The sequence below is a fragment of the Herpailurus yagouaroundi genome, unplaced genomic scaffold, assembly GCF_014898765.1.
Source record: "Herpailurus yagouaroundi ecotype Mexico unplaced genomic scaffold, PumYag 142, whole genome shotgun sequence".
Lineage (NCBI taxonomy): Eukaryota > Metazoa > Chordata > Mammalia > Carnivora > Felidae > Herpailurus > Herpailurus yagouaroundi.
In genome coordinates, this window is record NW_024412397.1 from 54,080,257 (window position 1) to 54,102,540 (window position 22,284).

The 22,284-nt window shown below is 38.7% G+C and overlaps 1 protein-coding gene and 1 pseudogene across 3 annotated transcripts in view; both read right to left on the reverse strand.

The window, feature by feature from the left end:
• MYOM1 (myomesin 1) overlaps positions 1-22,284 on the reverse strand; it is a 153,361-nt gene that overhangs the window by 62,633 nt on the left and 68,444 nt on the right. For 2 of the 3 annotated variants that reach the window (XM_040479291.1, XM_040479290.1), the window contains 7 exons: positions 19,921-20,062; positions 16,660-16,859; positions 14,259-14,315; positions 9,596-9,720; positions 4,677-4,860; positions 4,008-4,182; positions 1,838-1,959 (listed from right to left, as the gene is read on the reverse strand). In XM_040479291.1, coding sequence (XP_040335225.1) covers positions 1,838-1,959; positions 4,008-4,182; positions 4,677-4,860; positions 9,596-9,720; positions 14,259-14,315; positions 16,660-16,859; positions 19,921-20,062 — 1,005 coding nt within the window. Of the gene's footprint in view, positions 1-309; positions 598-1,837; positions 1,960-4,007; positions 4,183-4,676; positions 4,861-9,595; positions 9,721-14,258; positions 14,316-16,659; positions 16,860-19,920; positions 20,063-22,284 lie in introns of all 3 variants that reach the window. The other variant, XM_040479292.1, reaches the window with a different exon arrangement.
• LOC121033252 (uncharacterized) lies at positions 12,156-12,331 on the reverse strand (annotated as a pseudogene).

Sequence of the window (22,284 nt, forward strand, 5' to 3'; positions counted from 1 at the left end):
TCTTAGCTCTAATTTTCTTAGCAAAATGAGGCTAAACCTGTGTCTGTCTGAGAAACCAAAAAGGACTCTATAACCAAATCACCTTATTCTATTGTCATTAAGCACAGTAAACTATGTATAAAAGCCAAGCTCATATAAAATTACTTTTACAACTCACTAGACAAAAGTATTGCAAATGGATAGCTGAAAACACAGAAAATTAAGAATATACATAGATGAAAGTGAACACAGATGGAAGAGTGTGATCCGGACAATGAGGTGAGGACACTGATGGAGACAGATGGAACAGTTGACTCTTTTAACTCTCACCTATGTCCTTCTTCTTTTTCAGAGGGTCAGACTTACTTTTCCCCTTAAGAGCTGCCTTCTGTGGTGATGGGGTAAGCTCTTCCTGAACTGTTTCACTTACTTTACTCACTTCTGTTTGGCCCAGGTTGTGAGCGCTACTGGGTAGTGAAGGTTTGTTAAGTTTGCTACCAAGCAAAGCATCTTTCTTAAAGGTTGGCCGGGAGGCTTCATGCATGCCTCCCCTGGAGTCTGTTAGTCCACCAGGTGTATCATTCAGTTCAGGCCACACATCTGGAGACACTCCTCCCCCTACAATCACCAGATAACAACAGAAATGCTTTGAGCCCAGACACAGTCCAAATTGCTCTTACTTAACAGAACAAAGGGGAAACCATTAGGACCACAAACAGAACAAGTAATCTTAGTTTAACAGAAATCACTCAGATTTGCAAGAAATATGGAAAGCACACGTTTCACATAATTTACACCAAGGAAACATTTCAACTTCTCCATATTCTGGAAAAGAAGAAATGAGAACAAAAAACCACAGACAGAAACAGGAACCATTTTGATTTGCAGAACCCAAGTATATACAAGAAAAAAGCAAACTTCTGACGTTTTTTGAAAGATATTAAGTCCTCTTAATTCACAGAATGAGGGGGCAGAATGGATCATAAAGTGCACAGGACATACATTAAAGATCCTGATTTTATAACAGCTAGAATTATGTACATTACTGAAATATTAATGGTCTGTACCTCCCAACCTCAAAAAAAAAAAAAAAAAAAAAAAAAAAAAAACGTTACCTTATACGGAACGTATGATGGTAAAATGGTAAAACGTTACCATTATAAGGAATATTAAAAAGTAATACGGCATGATAACTGAGGATAACTGGTATTAAATAATCTTTCCCTTCAAATGTGTGTCACTCTATCACAGACATCATTTTTAGTGCTCTGAACTATGTGGGTCCTTTTCCTGCTTTATCTAAGATTGGGAGGCACATCATGTACACTCATACAATTACTTTATTACGGGTTTTATTCTGTTGATTACTTTGTGAGCAGAAATGTAGCATATGACCAAGCAACCATAAGTATCTTGCACGAAATTTAGAGGAGTTTATAAAAAGCATGTTGTTAGTGAAAACAAGCCAGGCTTTGTCGCAGGTGAAAGGGCATTTAGGTACAAAATGACGTGGGTTATGGGTGATATACCACTTCACGGAACCGGATGGCCCTCCACACTCCCAGGATGAGCACGAAGTTAGAATGGAGTTTCACACAATGGGAACTATCTGAGGACACTCGGACTTGTGAAGATGGCAAGGCTACAGATGCACAGAGTCTGGGTAAGTGATGAAGATCTGTAAAATGATGGCTATGGAAGGTTAGCTGCCACCTGGAGTCAGAGAAAATGATCATCTGAGGACAGAACCCTCGAGCAGTACTAGAAGCTTTAAAACCATTTCTGGCGAGGATGGTATCTTCCTTTATAACATAAAAATTCACTTTTTCCTCTCCAAAGCTACACAGAAGGTACTTACCTATAGCAGCTTTTACTTCAATCGCTTCTGAATCCTGTGAATATTCACTAAGTCCAGCTGCATTAACTGCTCTGACCCGGAAGATATAACTCTGGCCAGTTGCCAGTCCATGGCAAGTAAATCTAAAAGGAAAAGGAGTTTTTAAAAACTTTTCTAGCAGGCAAATTAGACAAGATGATTTTAGCTTAACTGAATGATCTGGGTTTATAAAAATAATTCGTAGAGAGATCAGGTAATGTATGAGCTTTAGACAAGAAGACAGCTAATTAAGGCAATTTTCTAAACTCTATCAAACAATTCAGAGTCCTGGGTTTCCCCTGAATTAAGTACCTTAACTTTTCCGAGGCTCTGTGTGCTCATCAGTAAAATGGGGATAATAATGCCTCCATAATAACTTTTGTGTAAAGATTGGCTGTATTTAAAGTACTTATTTCAGGGTCTGGCATAGAGGAGTCTTTTAATAAATAATAGGTGATATTAATGATATCATTAATGGCTATTTCAGGCTTACACTTATGGCTGTAAGACACTGGCTGCTCCCTGTTACAGAGGCCTAGTTACTGCTTCTCTGCATACCAGGGAAGGCATAATGACTTGAGAAATGACACTGGAATCTGAAAATAAGATGAAATATGGATAACCATTTAGAAATGAGGATCCAGTAATGAGGTGTGAATCCATGGGCAGTTTCACACATAAAACAACCTCCTTCCTTAATAGCTATTATGGCTATAAATAGCTGTTTCATGAATCACTGTAACATTTTAATCCATCCTGAACACTGTAACCAGAGGAAATAACAGGTCTGCTAATGGCTCTATTACCATTAGTAAAGTTGGAATATTTAATGAAGGCAGACATAAATGAGGCCAATTCTTCAGGTCAGCTCAGTTCAGCAAATATTTATTGAGCACTTCAGTGTTCCAGGCACTGAGCTAGGTATTGTGGACACAAAGATGAATAGAAAATGGTGCCTGCCCTTGAGAAGCTGCCATCTGTTTGTGGAAAGGCAGACCCTGCCTCACCCTCTATAAACATTTCTAAATAGCCCCAGGAAAATGCTGGGAACTGAGAGTAACAGTGAAATGAGTAAACAGGCCAAGTGAATCTCTTGAAAAACATACTGCTTTCACCCATTAATTGATTTGTCTCTATTCTCTCATGTTCTGCAAAACAAACAACTCATCCTATGGGGGCCCTTGGACTTGAAAGTGGCCATGCCAGAAGCTGCCTAACAAGCCTGCATGACAATTCTGGTGGGGGCAGGGGGAATTCTCCTCTCAGATGGGTCCTAAATCAAAGGAGTCTCAGAGTTTGGTTGCAGACCAGAATTCATCATCAACTTGCAAGGCTGGTTGAGAAAACATTTGAAAACAAGAAAAAAACCCTCCCCATATTAGAAACAGATGTAAAGAAGTGGCAAAGTATTCTGAGTGTCCTTTTTTTTTTTTTTTTTTTGGTGTTACTTATGTCTCCTTAGCACTGAGTTTCACCATGTTCAAAATTTGTAAAATGTTGATACTTTTTTCCTATTCATTTAAAATGCCTGGCTATTTTATGTCAGCTAGAGCCTATTAGACCCTTGAAATTTTATCACTTTGGATATTAAAGACCACAAAAGAGGGGTAGAAAGAACAAATAGCATAAAGGAAAAGAATCAGAAAAGAGCTATAAAGTGAGCCCATCATAGCTGGCATTAATGTGTTTCTAAGTGTTTAATATCCCAAGTAAACTTTTAAAAAAATATATAGCAGTAGATAATGTTCAATTTTTAATTCATTTGGATATATAAAGCATAATGTTCTTTTTAAATTTTTTAAATATTTATTTATTTTTAAGAGACAGAGAGAGAGAGAGAGAAAGAGCATGAGCAAGGAAAGGGGCAGAGGGAAAGGGAGTCACAGAATCTGAAGCAGGCTCCAGGCTCTGAGCTGTCAGCACAGAGCCCAACGTGAGGCTCGAACACATGAACCATGAGATCATGACCTGAGTTGAAGTCAGACGGACGTTTAACCAACTGAGCTACCCCTTAAAGCATAATGTTTTAAAAAGTCTTCCTCCACTGGATGTTGGTGCTGCTGTATGGGTCCATGGCTGATTTCCTCCTGATAGCCTCTATGCTCTAGAGTCAGAAGGCTCCCCACAGCCCACCCCCCAACACTGTGGTTACCGTGGGCCCTTCACAGGGTTGTTGTTGCAGGGCTCCCACTTGCCAGAGCCAACCACGCTTGACTCTATGTAGTACCCGACCAGTTCTTTGGCGTCTTTGGATTCCTCCCATGAAACTACCACTGATGTGTCTGTATTTCTGCTTGGGATGATTTTGCCTGGGGCCTTTGGGATATCTGACAAAGGAGGAAAATGATGATCAAACTCAGGTGTGGTTTAAAAAACTTCATTCTTATCTCTCTCTCTCTCACACACACACACACACACACACACACACACATAAATTTTACGTAAGTAATCATCTCAAACATACAGTTACTTACTTTATATTTGTTAAAGCAGAAAATAAAAAAAAAATAAATATGTTAGTGTGGGGGCATAATGATAAACTAAATACCCAGGAACCTACCAACCCACTCCAGAAAAAATACATTAACAATACTGTTGAAACTCCCAAAGAACTTTACTTTTCATAACTTCATCATTCATAATAATGAATTTTTGAAACGTATCAGTCAAGTATAGTTATCAATTAAATTCATGATACGAAAGAAGGATGCCACTACTTTTGCTTCCAGGCATATACGTTCTGATGAGTACTTGCCTTGGAAGTTTTTCTTAAATTGAAGTAAAAGAAGTTTACAGTTGTTCAAGGGAACTCCACACTTACCAAGTTTATCCCCTACCACGGTCACTTCCGTTGCCTCTGAGGGCTCACCCACTCCTGCCGAGTTAGAACAGCGGACGCGGAAGCGGTAGGATTTCCCTTCAGCCAGGTCGAAGAGAGCAAAGCGGGGAGACTTCACAGGGAGCTCTGTGTTCACCCGCTGCCAGTTTTCTGTCTCTGCGTCACACTGCAGCCCAAACAGTGAGACCCATTCACGGCACGGCAAGAATAAATGGGACCTCTAGGCCAGGCATCTAGCAGTCTTATTTATCCGTCAACAAACCACCTACCTGTTACCAGTGAGTTGAACTGGAGAAGAGATTTGGAGGAAATGGGGATGAAGCATCTGTAGTCCATAGGATTATCTAAATAAAATTGGCTTTGCATTGTTTGATAAATACTTTAATACTTCACTGACTTTATTAACCAAGTAAGATCACTGATCGACTTATAAAAGACCTTAATTTATTTTGAGGACTGCTTGGGGTCAGATCCTTTTCTAATTCTTAGGGTGGGTAATTCAATTTAATGTGCTATATAAGATACTTTAATTTTCACTGCTATAAACTTTTATTTTAATTGAGTGTTATTTAATGATTCAGAATATCATTCAGGTCTGTGCTCAAACACCACCTCCTCAGAAAGCCCTTCTTGATCACCCCCTCCCTATTCTACCAAAGAATCTGAAAGAGTTCTTTGTCCCTTTCTCACCTTGCTTTATTATTTTTTTAAACACTTATCTCTATTTGAAATTAAGTTATTTGTCATCTCCTCCATTGGAAAATAAGTTTCAGTGAATTGAGTTCAGCGAGTTGTCTTGTTCACTGCTATCCTCCAGAGCCTAGAATTGTATCTGACACATAGGAAATAATCAACAATTGTTTTTTCCTGAATGAATGAATTTTTTTTTTTAATTTGGAAGGAAGGAAGGAAGGAAGGAAGGAAGGAAGGAAGGAAGGAAGGAAGAACAGAAGCTAATGAAAGATAAAGATGTTCTTTTTTTCTTACCCATATTTTAGAATAAATTATGGGAAAAACTAATTTAAAGCAATTCTATTCTTGGGATTAAAGTAGTCTAGAGTGACTCTGAAATCCTTGAAAGGATGTGGTGTCTATTTGCACTTTGGTAGAGAATATAGTGAGAAAACTATCTGTAGTCTTCAGTAATCCTTTTCCCCTCCTATTTGTACTCTCAATTCTGCCCAAGGTCAGCAGAAATGATTTTGCTTTGGAACTTTTGAACAGTTTCAAGAGACTTTTCCAGAAATCCAAACCTTGCGATATAGTGACCAGCTGGGAGGGATGATACATTCTTGGGACTATAAAAATACTGGTATATCGTTTGGCATAACCTTCATGGATTTGAAATGAGAGACAACATGGTATGGTGAAAAGGATCCAGAGGCATCCACTCTGGTCCTAGCTTTGTTAAGAATAAGACATGTGACCTGGGGAGAGTCACATGAGTATTGTTTGGTCTCAGTTTTAACATCTGCAAAATAAGCAAATGTGACAGGGTAACCTCTAAAGTCCCTTGTAGAATCTTTCATGATGTGTCATTGTGTGTGGAAGGGTAGAGAGGATAAATTCCCCCTAACCAGTCAATCTGCTGATAACTGAGGGATAAAATTCTCCCAGACCTTCAATTCTTCAGTTTATGGCTTTAATTCATTTTGACACATTCTCCCCTGGGGAACATATAACAATTATCAGTCATTTATACTTTCATAATAAAAAATAATAGCTGCCTTTCACTATGCTAGGGGATTTATGTCATTGTAACTCTTTAATCTTCTCAACTGTGCTCTGAACTAAGTATTGTGGAGGTAGCACTGTGTGATTATCCATGTTTTCCAGAGAAGACAGGCTTGGGAAGGTTGAAAGGCAGCAATGTATACTAGTTGGATACAGTATATGAAACTGAGCCAGACTGTCTAGGTTCAAATACTAGCTCTGTCTCTTATTAAATGTGTGACCCTGAGCAAATTATATGCCCCATCGAAGCCTCAGTTTCCTCATCTACAAAATAGGCATGATGAAAATAAAAGCATTTCCCTCATAAGGTTACCGTAAGTATTAGGTGAGTTAACATGTGCAGAGTGCTTAGAACAGTGCCTGGTCCACCTGTTGGGATGAGCACGGGGTGTTGTATGGAAAACAATTTGACAATAAATTTCATTTAAAAAAATAGCAAATTTTTCCTTGGATGTACCACTTACATTTGATTAAGCATAATAAACATAAATTTTTATGAAAGGAAAAAAAAAAGAACAGTGCCTGGTCATTGATAAACATCCCTGCATGCAGAAACAGAGCTAGCAAATGATACAACCCTTATCTCTGACAGGACCAGATTTTTGATAAGGGAATGAGAGAGAAAGAGCTGAAGACATAAGACATCTGAGAAAAAAGTTTGGGGCTGAGAAGAACACAGTATAGGAAGGCTGGGAACACTGGAGACCGATCCATCCAATAACCTTGCTAATAAACCCCTCACTATCAACCATTTTAGGGCTCACAGACATGGTGTAACTGGGCATAAGCTTTAGCCATGACAGGTGACTTTGTGCTTTATGTGCATGCAAATTCTGGTAAAAAGTTCTGTAAAGAAGTGCAAGCTCAGGGGTAAAGAAGCTGAACTCCCATGGGCATGAATATTCTGGGGATGAAAATGTGCTGCGGGACAAAAGCATGTAGACCATTTCTCTTTAGAAAGGTCAATGTATTAGAAGTGGCTCATCAGAATAGCTTGAGTCTCAGCTCAGGACAACGGTGTGATGTTTGGATAGTTCTGTAAGTGTGCCCTAGGTCTCTGGACATGTTCTGCTCCCCCAATATGTCAACATCCTGGGCCTTTTGTATACGTCAGCCATGCCTTTACAGGCCTCTCTGCTCACCCTGCACTCGAAATGTTCCCTCTGTTCCATGCCAGGTTTGCTCGTGGATGAACACTTACATTTTTAATCACAGACTCATATGTATTTAGGTCTAGGGAAGTTAATAGACTTTCCTGGAGAAATTAGAGTTTATGTGACCAGAGGAAATGTTTAACAGAAGCCAAAGTTGACTCATTTGAAGAAAACGCCTCAGTGGTATATTGTTACTGTGTCATTATTATAGGAAAGATGGTAATTACTGTCAGAGAGCTTACTCAGAACTCTCTTCCTGTGGAGAATTTCGAAAAGATTCAGTGGAGGGTATGTATTAAGCACACCAGGAAATAAACATTTTCCACTCTAGTCTTGCCCTCTAGTAAGAAAAAAAAAGAAAAGAAAAATTTTAAAATCAGAAATGCTACTCAAGCTCTAGTTAATTTGAGGTTAATATCTAGAAAATATACAAATTACTAACAATAAAAAATCTAATGTTTTTAGTAAAATCAGATTCTTTTGAAAGATGTCCATGTTACAGAAATAATCCATTTATTGTTACCAATGTGCTAGGGACAAGGAGAAGTGAGGCATGCTCCTCAAAGACATGATAAATGTCTTTAAAAAGGACATAAATTAATACATTTATTAATTAAAATAGGAAAACCACAGACCCTAGCATTTTTAATGCTAGTATAATATTCTCTGATGATCTGAAATAACTAAAAGGCCATGAAGATAGATGCATATTACTTTCATGTTGTCACCTAATTTGCAGAAGTTTGCAAGTACCTATATACCCATCATGTCTATTCTCCTGTAATAATTATCAGGGAAGGTGACCTAATAGATGTTCTGAAATTGAATGATCAGAATAGCATTAAGGATGAAACGCAAAAGCTCTTAGGAAAACTCACCAAGCTCCGTAATATTTTTGCCAAGTAGAAACCTTTTCCATAATTTTACTACGAAGGTAAAATGTAAAGTAAATGACAACTTATCCTGTTATCACACAATTTTATAAAAACAAAATACACAAAAAATACAGCCAATTGTTTCATTTGTTGTTCTTCAAAAATAATGGTGCGTGGCTGCCAGTATAAATGTAAATGTTCTTATGGGTACCAGGAAATAAGCTTATTTTAGTTTCATTTTTTTCAATTATATCTTAATCAAAACTTTTTTAACGAATGGATTTTGAACCTCATTTTAAGTAAATTCTCTTGAAATGCCCCGTCCCGGGAGCAATTATGTTTTGCCTGGCAGATACTCCTCCTTTGTGTCTGCCCTTGAAACTAGGGCACTTGCCCCAAATAACGTCCTGTCTAGGACTTGGCTCTTCTCCATTTTCTGGGCATAAATGCTTACTGTAACTGCCCTTAGATCTGTGTCTATGGTAGATTCACATATAATTCTCATCATTCCACCCATTTTAGGCTTTCATTATACGCTGCCCTCTCCAAGAGCATGACAATAAAATTACAAGATATTTGAGGGAAAGAACTAGCCAGTATCTCATGCTGTTTTGCAATCTCTGACCCCATCCTACTACCTGCACTTAGAGTAGTGCTGGCCAAGTGCCAGGCAGCATGTAAGGACTTTCTCTCTTTGATCCTCCAGCTATTTGGCAGTATTCTGAAAGTATTGTCACTTCTATTCCTCTGGCTCATCTACACTCATTGATCTTCAGTTTCGACTGCTTAAGACAAATTGTAGAGAGATGAAAAGCTATTACTAGAGCGAGAGAGACAGAGAAATCTTCTAGAAAACTGCCATATGAACAATCTACAGTTTCGGGAGCAATTCTCTTCTTAAAGGGTTATAATTTGAGGTCTGTGGGCCTCTTTGGAGTCTATGGGTGAGCTTCACAGATCTATACACCCCCTGAACTTTTAGGCAAAGTTTTGTGTGATATGCATTTTTCCGTGAAGATTGTTCATAGTTTATATGGGTTTGAAGAGTTCAGGACACAATGGAAATTTAAGCTCTAGTTCTCTAAAGAAATCTTTAGGAAGTGGCACGAGGTAATAATGTTTGATCCCAGAGTCTTACCTTTTCCACAAAGTACAGAATGCCCTCGTGGCCACGCTGGCCAGGGGGCTTCCAACTTAGCACCACATAGCTCCGGGTGGCCTCTGTGACAGAGAGGTCTGTGGGGGGCCCAGGAACAATACCCTCTGAAAAACAATGAGGAAAAGTGAAAAGCACACACTCTGGGAAGCCCAGCATGCTCCAAAAGGCACAGATGCTTCTCTCCTACTGGGGGAAGAGTTCATTACTTCTCCACAGTATAAAGAAATACCCCAACTCTGAAATCCTTCCTAAAACATTCATTCATTCACTCAAAGTCACAATTTTACTTTCTTTGCTTGACAGTTCTGACTTTCTTTCTGGTCCTTAAAAACGAGTAGTAACGAGGGGCGCCTGGGTGGCGCAGTCGGTTAAGCGTCCGACTTCAGCCAGGTCACAATCTCGCGGTCTGTGGGTTCGAGCCCCGCGTCAGGCTCTGGGCTGATGGCTCAGAGCCTGGAGCCTGTTTCCGATCCTGTGTCTCCCTCTCTTTCTGCCCCTCCCCCGTTCATGCTCTGTCTCTCTCTCTGTCCCAAAAGTGAATAAACGTTGGAAAAAAAAATTAAAAAAAAAAAAAAACAGTAGTAACGACATAAGTTTTACTTTCTGTACATCTTATATCAGCTTTTTATAGAATATCTTTTCAGGGCACGCTGACAGCACAGAGCCTGGAACCTGCTTTGAGTTCTATGTCTCCCTCTCTCTCTACCCCTCCCCTACTCACGCTCTGTCTCTTTCTCTCTCAAAAATGAATAAACATTAAGAAAATATATAGAATATCTTTTCAAGGATGTTTGGAAAGCAAACAAACTTGGAATATGAGATAGTATATTCTCTAGGGCAGAAAGTTGTCTTGTTTTCTGCCCAGAATAGTAAAGATAATGTCCTTCAGAGAAAGGTTGGGTAGATCTGTTAGCAGCCCCCTTATAATACTGGGGTGTCCTAAGTACAAGGTTTCTCAGATGTGACACAAATGTACTGTGTGTGCACACCCATCTGTGCTCCTCCATACCACCCTGTGGGACTTGGTGTGGGGAGGGGGAGACAGTGCAGGGAAAAATAATGGGAACGTGAAGCTCATGTGGTCTTCTACGCTGTGAATTATAGAGTCCTTTGTTTCTGATCTAGGACTCTCTTGTCTTTTGCCAGCATCTATGAAACTGTGGTAGAAAATATATTAGTTTGTAAGTCGGGTAAAATTTTAGAGCCTCCACAGTTCCTGACATCAGAGTAACCCTTCCATGTCAAATAACTAAAATACCATGCAAAATACATGAAACGCCTGTCTATAGACATTGGATATTAGCTGTCTTAGGACAATGATGACTGATAGGAGAGAAACAAATTAAAGTGAGCTCTACTATTGTCCTAGTTTATTGTCCAGAGAGAAGTTCAAGACAGCAGCTCAGGAAGAGGAACCACGTAGAGCCTGGCAGTCTCCCCAGCTGGAGGAAAAAAAGCTGGAATTCCAGGAAGGGCAAGGTATCTATCTACAGATAGAGTCAGAAGGATGAATACTGGAGGAAAGGGCTACACTCTGCAGAGGGTCTGTCTGGAGTGTTCACCTGAGTAATGATCAGCACATGAATATGAGGAAACCACTTGAGGCTGGAGAAAACCTACACAAAAGAATTGGAGAGAACAATCCTCAAAGCTCTCATGGGGCCTGGGAGAGTCCATATTCCCACCAGTCAGAGTGTAAATCTAATTCCCAAGCATCCGGTAGAGTACTGCTCAGAAGGGTATTTCCTCTGTAGTATGGCCAAATTATCCCTAGACTAAAGGCTGTTCTGATTTCACCTAACAAAAGCAACCCTTGAAAGATCAAATCGTTTCCCCAGAACAAAGCTCAAGGGCATTTATAAAAAAACAAAAATATCCAGCACCAAACAATGTAAGTTCGAAATGTCTGGCATCTCATGAAAAATTATTAAGTATGCAAAGAATCATGAAAATATAGCCCCTTCTGAGGAGAAAAATCAATCAATGAAAACAAAACCAAAAATGTCACAGATGATAGAATTAACAGGCAAGGATATAAAAACAGTTATTATAAATATATTCATTATGTTCCAGAGCATAAAGATTAAACCTGTTAATTAAAGACATGGAAAATGTAAAAATAATACAAATTGTTCTAGACTTCTACAGCTGTAAATTACAAAACCTAAAATGAAAACAAAACAAAACAAAACCCACACACTGACTGGAATTCACAGCAAGTTAGACACTGAAGAAAAGGATAGTAAAATTATGGCACAGTAGTAGAAAATGTCTAAAATGGAACACAGAAATCAAAAAAGACTGAAAGGAAAAATGGATATCGCATCAGCAAGCTGTGGTTTCAAGTGACATGTAATTGGATTTCCTAAAGTAGAGAAGAGAGAAAGGGATACAGAAAAAAGATGTTTAAAGAAAGACTTGTGAGGGGTGCCTGAGTGGCTCAGTCGGTTGAGTGTCCGACTTCGGCTCAGGTCATGATCTTGCAATCATGCAAGATGGTAGATTTAAATCCAACCATATCAATGATCACACAAAATGTAAATTGTTCACTCTAGTAAAAAGGCAAAGACTACCCGAGTGGATAAAAAATCAAGACTCAGTTATATGCTGCCTACAAAAATACAATTTAAATATAGGTCAAAAGTAAAAGGATGAAAACCATATGCCATGCTAACACTAATACACTTGATCTTAGCCAAAAGGCCGAGAAGCGATACCATGCTAACACTAATAAAAAAAACCAACAACCCTGGAATGATTACATTAATATCAGACAAGGTAGATTCCTAAACAAAAAACACTACCATGAATAAAAAGTATCACTTTAGAATAATACAGTGGTCAGTTCATTAGAAGATAAATTACTTATGCATGTAATAACAAAACCTCAAACTATATGAAGCAAAACCTGGTAGAGCTGCAAGAAGAAATACATAAATCTATTTTTCAGTCAGAGATTTCATCACTGCTCTATCAATTTAATAGACCAAGTAGATAGAAAATCATTAAGGATATAAAAGACTCAGTTGAAATCTCCATAAGTTTTGTAATAGAAATTAATAAGCTGATTTTAAATTTTACATGGAAATGCAAAGACAGAATAGCAAAAACAACTTTGGGGAAAAAAATTAGAGGACTAATACTACCTAATTTCAAAACTCTGAAGCTACTTATGTGTTTGGTTTTCTGTTTTAAACTATGAAGCTTTTTAAAACAACAACAACCTGAAGCTTATAAAAGCTACAGTAATCAAGATAGTGTGATTGGTGTAGAGAAAATAAAATTGACCAATAGAGAGTCCAGAAATAAGCAACCAATTGATTTTGACAATGGTGCCAAGGCAATTCAATGGGAAAAGGATTATCTTTTGAACAGATTGCTGAAATAATTGGATAGCCATATGCAAAATGATAAGGATAATAAGAATAACAACTTCGGTTCTTACTTCACACGATATAGAAAAAAATGATTTGAAATGGAGCATAGATTAAAATCTAAGAGCTAATGTTGTAACATTTCTAGAAAACAAAGCAGGAAAAATATCTGAGTAAACTTGATTTGGCAAAGATTCAAGCATCATGATGCAAAAATGGCAATACATACATAAAAAGATGCCCAACATTGGGGCTCCTGGGTGGCTCAATCGGTTGAGCGTCTGACTTTGGCTCAGGTCATGTCTCACAGTTTGTGGGTTCGAGCGCCACATCAGGCTCTATGCTCACTGCTTGCTCAGAGCCTGGAGCCTGCTTCAAATTCTGTGTCTCCTTCTCTCTCTGCCCCTCCCCTGCTCACACTTTGTCTCACTCTGTTTCTCAAAAAGAAATAAATGTAAAAAAAAAAAAAAAAAGATGCCCAACATTATTAGGAAAATGTAAATTAAAACCACTATGCACCCACTATAAAACACCACTACTGGTGATAACGTGGACAACTGGAACTCACATACTGCTGATGGGAATGCAAGGTGGTATAACCATCTTGGAAACAGTTGGCAGTTTCTTTAAAAATTAAACACACCTACCATATGACCTATCCATTCAACTCCTAGGTATTCATCCAAGAAAAATGAAAGCATATGTCCCTACAAACACTTAACAAGGATATTCATAGAAATTTTTGACAGTAAATGGATGAAAAAATTGAAATGAACTGATATATACATCAACATGAATAAATCTTAAAGCAATTATGCTCAGTGAGGAAAATAAGATAAAAATGAGTATGATTCATTCATCTAAAAGTTTGGACAATGCAAACTATAGTGACAGAAAGCAGATCAGTGATGGCCTGGAGATGGGGAAGAGGTATGAGAAAGAAATTACAAAGGGGCCTGAGAAAATTTTAGGGGTGATGCATATGTTCATTATATTGATCATGGTGACAGTTTCACAGGAATATACACATGTAGAATTTATCAAATTGTACATTTTACAGATATCAATTTACTATATGTCAACTGTACCTCAATAAACCTTTTTTTAAAACAGTGATTCTCTGAAAATATAAATTCCTTTATGGTATCCAAATATTTCAGAATGTCCTCTCTAAACATCTCAAATAACATGCACTGTACCCTTCACAATAAAGGATAAACCACATGGCAAAACATGGGCAATAATATCTGGGGAAAACCGAGTTTTACCTGAAGGTTCTTCTTCAGTGACAATGATCTGTCCAGTCCAGGGTGCTGAAGGGCGACCTAAACATAGATAAATGTAAAAATCACGAAATTCTTAAATGCAGTTTCAACTGTATTCACAAACTGGCCATATTAGTCAGAATTGAGTTTGTTACTAGTTTGCTTAGGTATTTTCATAATGAATCTTACTGAACACATATATGGTGTTACGTCTTCAAGGGACTCACAATCTGTTAGAGCACAGAACCTGCCTAGTTGGAGTCAATATTTCTGGAAATGTACTTTTGCAAGCAAGGTAAATAACCTGTGTTTGTTTACTATTCAATATAGATCTCTGGAAACATGTAGGTTCCCTCATGTCTTCTTAAGAGATAGCATGTATTTGGGGGAAACTTTTCTGGAACAATTGTAAGCCCAGTAGTTATTTATCTGCAATAATGAAGCTCAAAGAGGAGAGGGGGGCTAATCCTGCAGTACAATGAAATGAAAGTGAATGAAATGAATCCTGCAGTACAGTTCAATGAAAGCGATTTCTTTCCATTGTATTTTGACAAGTGTTATTTATGAAGGAAACCAGCTTAGATCTGGAGTAAGAAAAATGGGTGAGATGGGCAGGAAAAGAGTAAAATGCATTTAAATCCATTTCATTCATTCATTCATTCATTGAAGAGGTAATTCACTTCTGTGTTCCCACAAATATCAGAGAGAATGGTTCAACTCCTGCTTTATCACCAGACTTTTCAGCATAGTTTGTACAGAAACAGAAAGGTAATACATAAGATAACCTATTTTCAATTCAAACGAATCTTACTCTCATTGGAATTTATTTAAAAAATAGAGTAAATGAAAGAATGAGATGGAATTAGGAAAGAGGGAGGGAAGTCAGATAGTAAGTGAAAAGTAATTAGAGGGCAATCAAGGAACCTGATAAGAAAAAGTCTCCAGACTTTTTCTGGAGCTTAGCTTTTTGTGATGCCATACATCTACCTAAGGCAAAAACAAAACAAACAAACAAACAAACAAACAAACAAACAACACTGCAAATAAGACATAGACTAGCAGTCCTCAACTGGGGTGATTTTGCACCTCAGGGACATTTGGTAATGTCTGGGGACAATTTTGATGGTCACAATGGGGAAGGGAGGTCGTTATTGGTATCTAGTGGGTAGATGCCAGGGATGCTTCTCAACATCCTACAATGAACAGGACAGCCCCCTATAACAAAGAATTATCTGGCCTAGACTGTCTATAGGGCCAAGGCTGAAAAATCTGTTATAGACTGAAGTGTTAATATCCAATGATTTATTTTTATTTTTTTAAATGTTTATTTATTTTTGAGAGAGAGAGAGAGAGCATGAGCAGGGGAGAGGCAGAGAGAGAGGGAGACACAGGATCCGAAGCAAGCTCCAGGCTCTGAGCTGTCAGCACAGAGCCCAACGTGGGCTCAAACTCATGGACCGCGAGATCATGACCTGAGCCAAGGTCAGATGCTCAACCGACTGAGCCACCCAGGTGCTCCTCGAACAGTTTTTTAAAATATCATTTTGTGGTTTCTATTATTGAGGATGCATATGGGTTCCCATGAAACAAATGCAGAGCATAATTCATATACCATGGTTTTGACATTGAGACTTGGAGTTTAAATATATGAAAAGATTATTTTTGATGGTCTGATATGGAAACTCAAGTATAGATCAGATATGTTGTAAATGTGCTTTTCCTTTGATATAAAGAAACTCACGGTGGAGATATTAATGCTCTAGGGGGCAAATTCTAGGTTAAGAAGCATCCCTGGCATCTACCCACTAGATGCCAATAACGACCTCCCTTCCCCATTGTGACCATCAAAAGATGTGACCATCTTATAATTTTAAGAATTAAAGGAAAAACATATTTGGAGTGTGCTAATAAAATGAATAAAAATGCTTCCCAGGCTCTTGATTATCATATTTCATTTCAAACAGAATGACCAGAACTCAATTTAATAAGGAGAAGTTTTCTGAATCAAAATAAGAAATAAAGCTCTTAACTCTTAAATATAGAGAACAGAGGGTTGCTGGAGGGATTGTGGGGGGTGGGGGATGGGCTAAATGGGTAAGGGGCATTAAGGAATCTACTCCTGAAATCATTGTTGCGCTATATGATAACTAACTTGGATTTAAATTTAAACATAAATAAATTATTTTTTAAAAAATAAAAAAATAAAGCTCTTAGTGAATGGATGAGTCAAGAAAACAAATTGTTTTTGTTTTTTTCCTCTAGGATTTTCTAACCCATAAAGGATTTCCTATTCTCTTCTCCCTCTAGTGGAAGGGGGAGGAATGACCTCGCAATGAGCTGTACTATAGTTATAAATATATTTAAAAAAGGTTCAAGAAGATCCTGAAAATTGAAAAATGCTTACTTTTCAGTCTAGCTTTCTCAGCTGGATCCAGAGCAGCCACGGGCTCAGAAACTCTAGATGGTAGACCTATTCCAGTTTTATTCACAGCTCGAACTCGGAATACGTAAGAACGACCTTCTATCAACCCAGTGACTGGAAAACGAGCAAACTTCACAGGTGTGTCATTGCATTGAGACCAGCTATCTGTGCCCACCTCACACCTATGGGGAAAAAGAGTGATCAATAAGAATTAAAAGAAGTCTGACTAAATTAATAGCTCCAAAGCTGCAAACCCACCCAATTGCTTCAGATCTCCCTATAAAATATCCAGCTCGGGTGTGGTTCAGTAGTTATTTAACTGCATGCACTCGGTTCCACTTAATTGCAATGTGTCTTCTTTAATAAGAAAGAAGCCTCAGATCCTTCCTAAACACATATACTTCCTTTAAATTCCCTGAAAACTAGCAGCTGAGGGCCTTGTATGCTAGGCAGAGGAACTTTGGGGAGAAAAAGCAGAAGCAGCAGGCAGGTATGTACACTCTCAACATTGGAGAGACTAAGAGGGAGGATCCCCCAGACATCTCCCTGGCTGACGTCTTTAATTCCATTGTTGGTGACTTCTTTCTTTGTCTTCTTTACACATTTTCTTTTAAAAATAAAAATTTTGTTTGAGGAAGTTAACACCTTAAATGTACCTGTTTATACCGTAGTTTGGAAAGAGCTCACTTTTTTTTTCTTAGGTAATCTCCACACCCAATGTGGGGCTCAAACTCATGAGACTGAGATCAAGAGTTGCCTGCTCTACCGAGTAGCCAGGCACCCTTGGAAAAAGCCTACTTAATGATCATTATATGCTGTGTAGGTAGAAGGGTGAAGAGAGTATTATAATATACTTGTTTCTTAACAGATGAGATTGATGAGATGCAGGGAAATTCCCAGGCCCACTGGCAGGGAAAGATTAAGTGCTTAGAACCTCTGATTTCTAACTGGGTGCTTTTATTGCAGTTGGTGTCTGGGGTGGAGTGGTTCATATCATGCTATTGGCCTGATAGACGGGGCTAGGGGCTCAGCATGTGATTAAATTATACAGCACTAGGATTAAGTAACTCATCAGCTTTTATGAGAACACAGAACTTTTAGTTTATGTCACTTCCCCAATATGGTCTATGTCTAAAACATCTAATTCCCGGGGCACCTGGGTGGCTCAGTCGGTTGAGTGTCCAACTTCAGCCAGGTCATGACTTCACGGTCTGTGAGTTCAAGCCCCGCGTCGGGCTCTGTGCTGACAGCTCAGAGCCTGGAGGCTGTTTCAGATTCTGTGTCTCCCTCTCTCTCTGCTCCTCCCCTGCTCATGCTCTGTCTCTCTGTGTCTCAAAAATAAATAAAAACATCAAAACATCTAATTCCCAAATAATTCTGATGGGGGAGGGAGTTCTAATGGCAGTGCAAAGTTGGTCAGGGTGGGAAGTTTCTCTTCACTTCCTCAGCCTCACCCTTCCAGTTTTTGATATAGACAATAGACATTTTCCTCACCCTTATGTAAAGTGTTGTCAAATATGGCTTAAATCCCTGCCTTTCACCCTTAAATCTTGCCTTTGCATAAATTCTGGAGCTGCTATGGGTAGGGTTTGGGAGGGAGCCAAGAGGCCTAGGACAATTCTTCAAACTGCCTCTGTCTCCAGAGATTCTCTCTCTCTCCCTATGCAGATGCTGTCATGGTGACCCAGTGATAGTAGTGTGTTTCCCAACCCTCATGTGGGCAGAAAGAAAGGTGGGCAGTAGCTGCTCTGGAGATGCCTACAGCATGTTGGAGCAGAAAGGACACCAACATATGGCCAGGCTGATATTTGAATTCTAGTGTGACTTTAGGCAACTTAGTGTTTTCTCATGAGTATGTGGCTTTGGGCCAGCTACTGTTTCCTACTTGTAATAAGAGTGTCTACCTTTCAAATGGTCGTTATAGGTTAATGGTTAATATATGTGATGTGTTTAGAACAGTGCCATGAACATAACCAATTTTAATAAATACAAGCCACAATATGGTTATTTTCATGATGACTAAGCAAAATGTGCTACTAATTGTTGCTGGTCTTTCACTGATGAAGTTTCCAAATCCCTTGGAAATCTGCCAAAGACAATAAGGCAGTCTGTAAAAATGAAAAAGAATCTACCTAAAATTTAACAGTTCATCATCACTAAATGACAAAACAATGTGGAAGAATTTAGTATGGATTAAATGGTGTATTATTTATTATAAATATTTCTCTGCATGGTATTGAGCCCAATAGGCATGCATATATATATATATATATATATATACACACACACACATACATATATATATTTTATACTGAATTTTTAATGTTTATTTATTCTTGAGAGAGAGACAGAACATGAGTGAGGGAGGGGCAAAGAGAAAGGGAGACACAGAATCTGAAGCAGGCTCCAGGCTCTGAGCTGTCAGCACAGAGCTCAATGTGGGGCTTGAACCCATGAACTGCAAGATCATGACCTGAGCCAAAGTCAGCTGCTCAACCAACTGAGCCACCCAGGTGCCCCAATAAGCATATATTTACTTATTACTATAAATATTAGGTTTAATACACCTTAGTACAAACCTGTTGTACCACAGTGGCACAGATTATCTGTCCCTAGTGGTTTCTACAATTAGATTCTATTACTGAAAATTGGAAAGAAAATTGGAACAACTATTTGAATAGAAACTAAGTCAGATAATAATGTATTTAGGTTGATAATTTAAATTTGTTGTCTATATTGACCAAACTCACTGTATAATTAATGTGTAAGACCCAATTGCTATAAATATCAGAAGTTCTAAGTTTTAGAGAATGTGAACAACAAAAAGTTATAGAAAGAATATGATTTAATACTATTGATATTTGTTATTTCTTTGTCTAATTTGAAGCCACATCCTGTAATGTAAATAGGATTTTGTTAGTATTCCTAAAGCATTATTGTTTAAATTACTTAATATTTTAAAATTACTAACAAATTAGGAATATGGACATTAAATATAATGGACACCAGCTATTTCCAAAGTGGTCTCCAGAATGTCTATAAATTCATAGCATTCTTGCCAAATTAGTGATTTGCATTAGTAGTCAGATTCAAAAATTGTCTTTGGGATTTAGGTCAATAGATAGGTGTGTGTGTGTGTGTGTGTGTGTGTATTTGTGAGAGAGAAAGAGACAAAGAGAGGGAGACAGAGAGACAGAGAAAGAGGGAGAGGAGACCAGAAAAGAAAATAGACTAAGTACTAACTTATCAATAAAATATCCCAGAATAGGACTCCCTCCATCCACAGCTGGCTGTTTCCAAGAGATGATGATATAATCTTTGTTGGCATCCAAGCACATCACGTCTAAGGGAGCAGCTGGGGCTCCTTCAATCTCTGCATCAGCATCTGTGGAGACACAGAAGGATCTCATTAACCCTCTCAGATAAGCTCCATCACAGTCTGGCAATCCAAGGCTTAGTGCATACATTTCCTACCACATTTATAGTGGCTACATCTTTGGCTCAAGTAGAGCAAGCTTCAACCTTATAATTTGCTTACCAACATGATGATGTGTGTTTTCATCAGCAGCACAAACATTATGTTAGTAAGGGCTCTCAAAAGGACCCGTGACCTTTGCTTTATGGCCTTTGCCTACCCAAAATGTTCTAAAGGAAAATAAGTATGGAGATGTCAGGAACTGCTATCAGAAAAGTCTAAGGTGAGCCGAGTCAGAAAGTCTGTTCTTAAGATATCTCTTGTACAATATTACTCAGAAACATGAGCCACTCCAAAGGGGAACAAAGAGTCCCTTCTGTCACCTTCTCGATGCATCCACGAAAGAATAAAAAACTTTACCCACTCCTCTGCTGGGCACTACCATTTTGGAAGATAAAGGAAAACATTCCTTTTAATCAAATGTTTGTTCCCAGACTGAAGACACTTGCGAAAGGAACTCTGATGCAATACCCACATCTGAGTGGAGTTTATCTGAGTTTAGTAAAAGTCCAGGATTATACAGGAAAGAGACGGCAGTGACTGTTTATGAAACAGGATCCTCTGACTGTGGGTGTCCTCAGCAGTGTCTTCAGGCATAGCTCACATAGTGAATCAGGGATGTTTTTAGGAGAGCAAGGGGAATGAAAATAATCAGTTAATAGCCTTTTAAGTGAGATTAAGATGAGAGGTGGAGTTCCTGGAGGTGGGGTCCACATTGCCAATTTCTCCTGAACTCCAGCCAACCTTTTCATAACTGGAGTTAATAGGAGAGGAGGCTGAGACATGTCGGACCACTCAACTCAGGCAAAACACTCCTGTTGACTGAATAAATCCTTTTTTTTTTTTTTTTTTTTACAATGAGCTACACTTCGATAACTCTTATGAATTACTAAAATATTTGATAAGAAGGCAGAGATATCTGTGCACTTCTGAATTTGATAGGTTTGCATTACCTGAGAAGAGCTAAAGTCACTTTGGTTTTGAATATTCTATTTTTTGCCCCATGAACCTGTAGGAAAGTGTTTCTAGGCAACTTCTCTGGTGTAAGTGACTAACTTAGTGTAGAATTAACTAAATCCTGGTGCCTAAAAGCAAGCGTTTTGGTGGGGAGAAACTTCTTTCCTTTCAGGCTTTGAGAGCAATGGATGGAGGCAGAGCCGGCTGATGGTGAAGTTAGAGCAGAGCTGGAAGGGGGTAGAGATGCTGAGGTTAATAGGCTTAAATGGCAGAAGAGGAAGGCTGGAAAGCTGCTCATTTGGATGGGGACAGCTGGTCACCTCTACCCATGTCCTTTTGCTAAAGGCCCATAATGTAACAACCAGTAATCCCTGAGTTGATAGAGCAGTTTAGTTTGCTGAATATCCATTATATATAATAGAGCCTATCAGATGGTAGGCATTTCAGGAGCCATTTTTCAGCATATTTATAACATTTCTTGGACTATGCTATTCTTGGGATGGGCATGACAGTCCCTCACAAAACAGGTTCTGTATAGAAGCCAAATCCAAATACTGTGTTATGTTGCATCACATTTGTCTGGCCTAAATCTGGCAGAGAGCCACAATTCTGATTATAGGCACTGAGAAATGGCACTGAAAAAACCCCTAGGCTATGTCAGAGGTCCCAGAAAAAGTCCAATAAAGAATCATCGAGGCATAACTAAGGTTTTTTTGAGTCACCAAGAGATACTCCCTGTTTGGGTAAGACAACTGAGAGCAAAGGAAAAGACTTTGCTTATTCAGTCCTTGTCTAGCCAGGTTTATCCAGGTGGTTTGGCTGAACAAACTTACTTGCTGATGAGTTTCAGTGTGTCTGTTTTCACTGCAGCTGATCCAGAGGCTAGCATCTGTCTTCCCTCAGTGATACTGGACTTTTCCTATAACACTTTTGTGTAGGAGAAAGTCTGACACATTTTCAGGTGATGTAGATATTCCTGTATCTTTATCGGTTGTTGATCCCATGGCAGAATTCAACAATCGTTACTGTTCACTACTGGTGTGTATAGGCTGCTAACCATCCCCATTATCCATTCTTTGTGTTTCCTAGATGCCCCAGCTTTAGCAAGAAACATGGCTGCCCAAGTGGATACATGACGCCTAGCTTCCCTCACAGTGAAATGTGTGCCTATGGCT